This window comes from Pezoporus flaviventris, unplaced genomic scaffold (genome assembly GCF_033815535.1).
Source record: "Pezoporus flaviventris isolate CSIRO_AGI_PZ_B2104156 unplaced genomic scaffold, CSIRO_AGI_Pfla_v1 ptg000016l, whole genome shotgun sequence".
In the NCBI taxonomy this organism is placed as follows: domain Eukaryota; kingdom Metazoa; phylum Chordata; class Aves; order Psittaciformes; family Psittacidae; genus Pezoporus; species Pezoporus flaviventris.
The window spans coordinates 9,950,068-9,959,716 of record NW_026892564.1 but is presented as its reverse complement, the minus strand read 5'-3'; the positions used below and the strand labels follow the sequence as shown (position 1 = coordinate 9,959,716).

Genomic DNA, 9,649 nt, shown 5'->3' with positions numbered 1-9,649 from the left:
TTCAGATACATAAAAAAAGAGCAACAGAGCACACTTAATGCTTCATTTTAGGTTCCTAATGTGACACAGAGGAAGACTTCATGGGTAAAGATTGTGAGCCTGAAGTCTGTGTCCCAGTGATCTGTTTTGTATGTGGACTGTGAAGCCAAGCACAGTATTACTGACATTAGCAGGACTCTGTGGGTGCTCATGCATCACACACAGAAGCCAAACTGAGGACTCTGAGCCTCGTGGTTGTGCTATGTATAAAGACTAATGGGGCATCTAAGTGGATCTTTCCTTGAGAAGGAATCTACGTAGGTTCAAAGTGTTCCTCTCAGGCTCTTAGATTGAGCTTAAGACATTGGAAAAGCTTAGATAAGGCTTTAACAGGTAGCCCACCAAAAACCATTCCTCCAACATATCGAGAGCTCTTTCAATAGATACCTCTTTATTTGAAATGGAATGCATCTTGAAAAATATGAAAAATAAATCACATCTCTCAGAAATCATTTATGAGTCATATTTACACACTTTTTTTTTTTGACGACACTGGTATTTCTGCTCACAATAGGATGTGCTAGAAAACATTTGGTACATCACTGCAGCTATAATTCAGAAGCTGGCATTTGATATCATGAAACTTAAATACAAAGAGGAATTACTTCAGGATGTCACAGAGACAACATCCACCCAATCTTCCTTTCCCCCCAGTTCCGAAATGTTCTTGGTCACCACAGCTTGAATTTCCTTATTGAGTTTGTCCCTTAAACACTTTGTTTTTAATTAAGACATGTAATTTTGACCTCTTTATGAGCTGAATGTCCACACTTTTGTGCTATCTTATACCAAGCATTTGCCTGTGTGTGTTTTGCTGGCATTTTTGTTTATTCTCTGATGAATTTATCACCTGCTGTTGGCTTTTTCTTCCCCCCCCCCCCTTTTTTTTTTGTAAGGTGAAGGACAACCTGATTTCTCTACTTGCAAAGCTCCAGTAAGGTGGAGTGTGATTTGCTAGACCTACTTTCACAGCCATTGCTTACAAGGCAGTAACATACAGTATTTAACCCAGTAGTTCCAATGAAAACTATGCCGTAGTAGAGAGGCAAGCCAAAAAAAAAGCCCAAAGTTGCCTCATTTATAACATCAATTTCGTGGTCTGAAATTACTATAAGTCAAAAGAAAAAAAAAAAAAGGTGGGATTTAGAGTTGTCAGATTGTCCATGTCAGACAATTCAGCCTTCTTTATACAGACACAGCGTGAGCCATACATTCCAGCTGTCCCCAGGGCACCCCAACCAATTTATTCCCATTCAGTTTCCAGGAGACAGTCTGGAGGCACAAGATAGGGTGGGTTGATTCTTACACCCATCCCTCCACTTGGGCTGCAGGCATAGGAACAGTTCAAGGTGGATTTCGTGACAGGACCATCTCTCAGATGGCTGACACCAATGTTTTTAAATAGGTAACACAGCAGGTAAGGACTTCCAGCAAAATACTGCTGAACTACATCAGTCCAAGTGGTCTTGAGAGCATCCTTCAGACCAACTTACAAAACATAAGGTAAAAGTGGGACATTGACCTTGAACCAGTGAAAGAGAGCAGTAAACTCAAAGTGAAAGCTGTTTCCTCAAACCTTAATGGCAGTTATAACACGAAAATTGTCATCTTTCAAAGTACAAATACTTCCAGAAGAGCAGTAAAATTTCACCTTTAGACTAGACCCATAGACTTTTGTGGCATACAGGGCCTTGCATCCACTGAGGAGAGGAATACCCTCCTCTTTTAGAGAAATACATCCGCCTGATCACATAGGAACTAATTTTCATCAACTACATTTATCCTTCAGTAGCCTAAAATGCATTTTAGTAGGTGAGATATCAGCAATACGTCTGTGTATCTGAAAAGGTGGATTAGTTACTCAGCAAACTGTAATTAATGATTCTAAAGAGAGGAGCCAAATTACAAATTACAGTCTATTTTGTGAGTCTTTGACTAGCTCATTAGAGAATCCCCTTGCAGCTCTAACATCCAAGCATTAGCAGAATGATAATGGCAGATGTACAGAGACGTGGAAATTGGCTATTATGATTGCCAAGACAGCAAATGTAATCCTAGAAGGATGCTGGGGCACCTTCGATTTCAATTAGTCTCAAAATAACAACTTCATTAGCACAGCTGTAATCTACCACCCCAAGCTCATCACACAACCTTGTTGTGGGCCATATCAAAACCAGAGCTTAGGAGCAACCATTGAGAACCACCAAGGTTGGGCTTTAATTCTGCACTGTAATGTGTTCTGCATGTCTAGGTCACGTGGGACAAGGAACACAAGAAGAGGGCTAAAAGAGATCCCAACTTCCTCCTTACAGGTCTGAGCTTCAGCTTAGAGTGCAGAAGAAGGGACTGTTACGTGCTGTAGTCAATTCTAATACCATCCTTTGAGCATCACTCCAGTCTTTTGCTTTAAACACTTACAGAAACAGCTTGAACCAAGAATATGGGGCTTTTACAGTCAAGCTACACCTCAGTTACACAAACAGAAAACTCCTGGATGTGTGGCTTCAGAAGACTTTGTTTACATTCATGTAAAGCGGCAAAAAGCCATTTTCCTCACCACACTAGTTAAAATAAATAGCCCCATGGCTGCAACTTGAACCAGATATAACGGGCCACATTGATCTGTCCTGCTTCCAACCTCCTGAGGACCGGGGCTGTAGCAGCACACAGCAGCATGAAGCCACTCATCATCACCTGGAAGGCCCTGGAACGCACAGAGACCTGCAACCGCTCCTTCCTCTGCACTGGGCAAACAGCACCAACCCAGTCTCACCAGCACCACAGCCAAGCTCCCAGTGACTGTTAGGAGGAAGCCACACCAGCTGTGCAATTAGCCTTTTGTTTTCCAACTTCATGGCTTCGTCACTACTTTCCAAGGCAAGACGGCACACCTCTCTCAACATCCTACAGCATTAAACACTACAACTCATCTGGTTCATCTCAGCTACAGAGCAACTTCCAGCTTGTGAAAACCATGACCAAAAGAATCCATTTGCACACTAAGGCATACATAAAATGGGGTTTAAACTAGGGGCTACTTTAATGCAAGACGCTTAAAAACCGCCATGAAAATTCAACACAGGTCAAGAGCTTGGGTCGCTTACACATCGACCATGCAAAGAGAGCCATGGACACTATGAAACGTTCATAAATGTCACTCGGGTCCTGCCCTCCTGCCTAGGAGGGAACAGGTAACTGGAATCCAACCGGGATTCCTGTACCACAAAAGAAGACGGTCAGGTTCCTCTCCGCTCATACGTTATAAACAGATTGGTTTTAATCTCGGGATGACAAGCAATGATTTTTCTTTAATAACCAAACGTGAATAAATGTTATCTTCTGCCACACATAGTGTATTAAAAGAAAATAATTTTAAACCCAGACTCTAATTGCATTACAGAAAACAGTTTCTGTACGCAGTGTGGGTTTCAGCCAAATTCCAAACCGCACATCATATTTTCCACCTTAGCATAACACAGTGGATTTTAGGTAAAAATGAAAAACTTTTGTCAAATTACACATGGCCAAACCAGCCATAACTTTTTATGGTGCTAACGTACACATTTTTTTTTCCTTTGCTTTTCAGATACAGCCTACATTCAGAAATGTCTTGCAAATATAAGCCTTTAGAAACAACAACAACAAAATAAAAGAAATAAAACCAAACAACCTAATAAATAAAATAAAAATACATTAAAATAAAGTTACAGTACATCCTGTCTCCTAGAAATCCCATCGCACCGAAGGATCCCTTCCAAGGTTCATAAATAATAGATTTGAAATGCTTCTGGGCACCGAGGGCGGCAAAGCAGCAGCACAGCAGCAGCTGGGGTCCAGGTTGTTGAGCCTCATCTCTCTCCAGTCTACCTGCACCTCCGGCGTGTGCCCAGTCTCTGACCACCTGAAGTATGGCCGCGGCGAACGCGCTCAGCCCCGCTTCCCCGAAGCGCTCCGTTAACTTCACCTGCAATAAGACAGCACAGCGCAAAGGGCAGCCCGTCAGCCGAGGAAAACCGGCGCCGGGAGCTGGGTCTCTCCCCCCGCCCCAGGGGCCGCTCTGCAGGGCCGGGGCTGCGACCGCGCTGGGGCACGGGGCTCGGAGGGGTGGCAGGCTGCGGGTCCGTACCTGGTCTAGGCGGAGTTGGAGGCGCTGCGGAGGCGCGGTCCGTGGGGCTGCGCCAGGTGCTGCTGCTTCTGCCGGGTGGAGCGGACGGCGAGGATGGCCTGGCGGTTCTTGTACTGCACCATCTGCAGCGTGATCGCCGCGTTCCAGCCCTGCTCCTGCGCGCACCGAAAGTCGATCTCCTTCCCCTCGGCCATCACCACCGTGAAGTACACGTACTTGCCTTTCCGCTCCACGCAGTCCACCGTCTTCATGTTGGAGAAGTGCAGCTCCTTGATCTTGGCCGTCGGCTCGGCCGGCAGCGGCGGCTGTTGCTGCTGCGGCTGCTGCTGCGGCTGCTGCTTGGGGGGGGTGAGGAGTAGCCCCTCCTCGGTGAGGATGCAGCGCTTCTTCTTCCAGAGCTGCAGGAGCCCGTCGCTCCTCTTCTCCAGCACGCCCTCCTTCACCGCCTTGCAGCCGCTCTCCAGCATCCTCCTCGCATAAGCCGGCGGGGCCGAGGGCCTCCGCCCGCAGGGGCTGTGCTCTGGGGGCAGCCGGCACCAGCCGATGACCCGCCGCCCCGCACCGGCGCCGCGCCGGAGGGCCGGGAGCGCCCCGGCCCGCAGGGAGCGGAGCGGCTGCCGCCCGTACCGCGGCGTGGCGGACGCGGTGCCGGGCGGACGGCTCTGGCAGCGGCTTTTCCCTCCCCGCCGCTTTTGAACGCGCCTTCCCCTCCCCAGAGTGACACCCAGCGGAAAAGGCGGCTCCTCCCGTCGGCACCGGGGAAGCCCGGCCCGGCCGCGGAGGGGTGCGGAGCCAAGGGGCTGCCCCCTGCCCTGCTGCGGTCCCGGCCCAGCCGCCCTTTTGTCCCCCGGGCGGTGGCTAGGACAGAGCGCGGAGGTGCTGCGGAAACTGCTGTTCCGCTCTACTTAGCTACCGGTGGCTTCAAAGTGGGATTAATGTAACCATTCAGAAGCGCTGCAGCGCTCATGTGCTTCCCCCAGCGTGTGCCAGTAGCATGTGCTCGGAACTGATGTCCTCAGCCTGCCCCCTCCCCGGCGCGGGGAACAACAGCAAGAACCCCCCCTTCTGGGTGCTTTTGACTCAAGTCCAATAAAACCGTGTTGCCAGTTACCAGCGGCACCCTGATATTTAAACCATCATCGCTCCATTAAACAAAGGAAACAGCCTGACACAGAACCTGGCACAACAGCTTTAGCCCTATTCTTTCAGGGCTCCCGACTGTGCTGGGGAGAAGCAGCGTTTACTGTATATAAATCTTTACTCGCTGCAGCAGTTTGAGTAATATCCAAGGAAAGCAAGTATCCATACCACTTCCCAGAGGAATCACTAGAACCTCAGTACTTGGAAGCTTTACGACTAGGAAAAAAACGCCAAACAACTAAAACCAAGCTGGCAAAGAACTAGGACAATTTGCCTTGTTACTCTCTGCTTTGTTGCCACACATTTGATTATTGTTTGGATTCTTCCCTGAGATTAGCTTTTGAATTCATTTATTTGAATAGAAAAGTGACTTCAGGTTAACATTAAGATATTTAAGTCCTTTGATGTATTCGATGTAAATCAAAAAGCCTACGTAACTGAATTTGGCTAGCAATGCCAATGTAAACTGAAGGCTAAAGTTTCATACTCCAAGAGCATTGGTTTGTTTTAAACATCTATTTAACATGGCCATGAAAATAAAAACCCTCCTCACAGCCCTCTTTGGCAGCGAAGAAGCAGGTCATGTAGCATAGGTCAGTGGGAGCACATTAGGAGAAAAAAAACAAACAGTATTAATGATAGCTTTAACGGAGTTTATCTCCAATAACATTCTAAAATGAGTTTCCGCCTATAATCTTTTCCTCCTGAAGTTCAAAGTTAATTTTGAAAAGTTGTTGAGAGGCAAACAATTAAGCCTGCAACAGCAATTAATTTTATCTGGCTGGTTTACCTTTCCTGAGGTAACTGGAAGACACTCAAATCATAATAAAGACAGCTTGCTAACCACAAGATGAACAAAAAAAAAAAAGATTAATATCTGAAACATCCATTTATCTGAAGAAGTCATTCTTAAAGCTTACTATACACACTATGACATCCAGTCCATTTTCACAACCATCTTACACCTATTTTAAGAGGCCCCTGCTCATTTTCAAAAGATATGAACACCATTCATGATTGTCTTGATCTGCAGCTCCTCACCGTTTGAGCCTAAATCCCCCAGTGGAAATATCTGTGCCTTCAGCTGCTGGTGCACATAGAAGGAGCCTCACACATAGCATGAACAAGACAGGAGAACTCCTTGCCTTTTCATCTAATATACTTTACATCTACCTCTTTGCTCCTGACTGTGTCACATGAACAGAGACTTAATTTTGCAGTTGTCAAACTAAAACACAAACTGGTTAATATGCATTCATCTAGACCAAGCAACTTCATTTTTTAAAAAAAAAAGAAAAAGTTAATGTAAGGCACAGGGCATTGAACTAAACCTACAGAAGACTTAATTTCTCTTTATTCTGCAGTTTTGGTTGCATGTCCATTGCAGTAGGTGAGTAGCAGTTTGTTTTCAACACGCACTAACCAGCAGTCTGGAAACTTTCACTAGGCTTAGGAGTCCCACACATCAGTCTGTAACAGGCATTCAAGAACCTTTTCCCATCTGCAACACTGATCTGTAACACTTAATGACATTAACACATAATCTGTATATTTTAACACGAGCTTTTTTGCTTGTTCTCAGTGCTAACAGCAATTTGTAATTAATCAAAGGAAAAAAGTAAAATAAGTGTGGAAAGCCAAAAGACTTCCAAATATACAGGAGAAAGGGAATAAATTCATTTTACTTTGGCCTTGCATGGCATAAAGTTCCCAGAAGTGTTGAATGTCAGATTTTTAACCCAACTCTAAACACTGATGGACATACTCTGCTAATGTATAGACCCACAACAACAACTCCATTCCTGGTGAAATTCACCTAAGTATGTGATCAGAAGTAAGCATGCAAAACATCTATTTGAACTTGTACCCTATAAGCCAACAAGTAGTAACAGCCATTAAAAATACATATTTGGCCAAAATCATCAAATCAGTCAAAAGCTAGGAGACTAGGGCAAGATTTCATGCTAAAAGAACAAAATAACCCAAATCAATCATGCAGAATTTGCCAGTAAAGGATAATAAACTTCATTTGCCCAGATGGAAGTCACCACTAAACTTCTAGAAATGCTTCTTACACTAGTAATTTGAAAATCCACATTCACCATAGTTAAACACACTACATTATCCCACTGAGACTTTAAATATCTATTTAAACCAATGCAATTATATTAAATTTTCCATGTCTGCTACCTTTATTGAAATTCCGCTGAAGACTTGCAGGTTCTGCATCCGTTCCTCCTGAAATATCTGATGTGCAGATGCCTCCTACTGTCAAACTTGAAATACTACAACCTAATCCTTGAAAGTCTATACATCTAAGATGCATGTATTCCTTACAGAGTTTTTTCTTCTCCCTGTTCAAAGTTCATACTGGTAACAGAAATGTTTGGTTGTTAGATACACTTCTCTCCTACATCAGAAGCTCTCTAACTTAGGCTCAAGCAGCTGAAATTTTCTACACATAACCTTAATGAAAGAGTAGCTACGGAACAAGTAATGAGTGTTCTTTTTAAATCCTGAGACAAGTTAAACACTGTTTTGGGAAGCCACCGTGAAAGACTAAAAAGCCCATAATTTTTCTAGTGTTTCCCTGGATAACAAATTTGCTTGACACCAACTATCAGCAATTAGTTTCAAAGGGATGCTAAACTTCTGGGCAACAATCCTTAAGCATCATCCTTTCTCCCATTACTGAGAACTGGCTGTAACAGAAAAACAGTTAAAAGGGAAACCTAAAGAAAGTACAAGCTGGTCATTGCTAGATATAAGGAAGGGTCAAGGGCTGAGAAATACATGACAAAATGAATGTGTTGCAATGTATGATCAAAGCAATTAGTAAGTGATTACTTATTTTTCTTGACCTCTACCATCTAATCTCAGTGGAACATGCTGCTGACTGAACACCGAAGAATGAATCTGTCATCCTGGGGGAAGAATTTTCCTTTCATGAACTCAATCTCACAGGCACCTGTATATACCCCATAGTAAACCAGGCAGAGATGCACACAAGATTTAACTATCAACCATACTGCCCCAGACCTTAGCATGCCCTGTAACCCATGGTAGTACCAAACAAAGAAACTGTGCAATGCACAGACTATTAGCATTGCAGCTGCTCTAGCCTGGCTTTTCCAAAGTCCCTTGCTCTTCAGTTAAGAGGTATTCCAAAAACATTAAAATGTACTTAAACACATGTAGAGCCAAAAGCCAGTTTCTAAGGGGGTTTAGAAGTTTCTCAGATTCGACCAGCAGAATAACACATGGTCCGAGTTCAGAACATACCATTTCTCATCAATTGCAGGGTAAACAGAAGCTTAGGCAGATAATCAACATTTGAGCCTATAAAAGCAAAGCTCGTGACAGCCAAGTTCAGGAGCTGCACCCTCTCTGCAGCTGCAAAGACAACTCTTCTTGACAACCCTGCACACTTTAGGTAGATACTTGCGAGAACAAATGTCCTTCTGCCACAACCCCGCACTCCCTGGGCACCCACTTCTGGTATACACCAAGCAGATCAAAATGTGGAGTAGCTTATCTTTTGCTTGGTGTAGTGTCTTGTCTGCTTTACTTGCTCTAATTTTCCTATAAAAGCTGAGACACAGTCCAAACGTGGAAGCTACTAGGTCTGACCAGAGGCCTAACAGGGGGATTTAAGGAGTAATGAACAGTCTTGCCCAACATGCCACATAAATTTCCAACTCCTCCTGATACTGTAACAGAAGTAAGACTTACTATTTCCAGTAGATTTATGTTCAGTTTAGGTAAGCATCAGGTAATGATGACTTCTCTGACCTGTACAAGAAAGTATTGGATTGGATTTATCTGCACAGCATGAAGGAGCACTATACAGCCAACATCTGTGTCTCTATCTCCAGCCCAGCAGGCCATCAAGGCTGTTACACAGAGAAATGCCTTCAACAGACTGTCCCCTTTCTACAGAGGAGCTTAGCGTTTTGTTTCCTCTATGCTAACGTGAATTCCACAGAACAATCCGCCTGCCCAACACAAGGCAAAAGGAAATCCCTGGTAGAGAAGTTAATAATCATCCATTTGCATCCAAGTTCTGTATCAATTTCTGAATCAGGTCTACAACAGGTCTTAAAACACAGCAAAAGTTTAAGTACCAGTTTGAAGGTAAAGATCAACACATTTGATTCCCAGAGTTTGCAATCCTCTGCTGTTTGTGGGTGTTTTTGGTGTGGGTTTTTTGGTTTTGTGTTTTGTTGTTTGTCTTCATTTAACAAAATCATGTCAAAATTACAATCTCTGCTAGCAGCTTGGGACACATCAGTTCCATGAGTAAAACTAGAAACTGAGTTTATGAAGCTAGTTAATTGTACTGGA

At 44.2% G+C, this 9,649-nt stretch overlaps 1 protein-coding gene across 1 annotated transcript; it reads right to left on the bottom strand.

The window, feature by feature from the left end:
• Positions 1 to 411: 411 nt before the first annotated feature.
• PHLDA1 (pleckstrin homology like domain family A member 1) lies at positions 412 to 4,824 on the bottom strand. The gene is made up of 2 exons (XM_061454743.1): positions 4,166 to 4,824; positions 412 to 4,003 (listed from the first exon to the last, which is right to left on the bottom strand). The coding sequence occupies exon 1, from the start codon at positions 4,630 to 4,632 to the stop codon at positions 4,171 to 4,173; it is 462 nt and encodes a 153-aa protein (XP_061310727.1). The 5' UTR covers positions 4,633 to 4,824; the 3' UTR covers positions 412 to 4,003; positions 4,166 to 4,170.
• Between the last annotated feature and the right edge of the window lie 4,825 nt (positions 4,825 to 9,649).

What these genes read in the sequence shown, in the direction of transcription:
- PHLDA1 (XM_061454743.1), bottom strand. Translation starts at nt 4,632, where the DNA reads ATGCTGGAGAGCGGCTGCAAGGCGGTGAAGGAGGGCGTGCTGGAGAAG.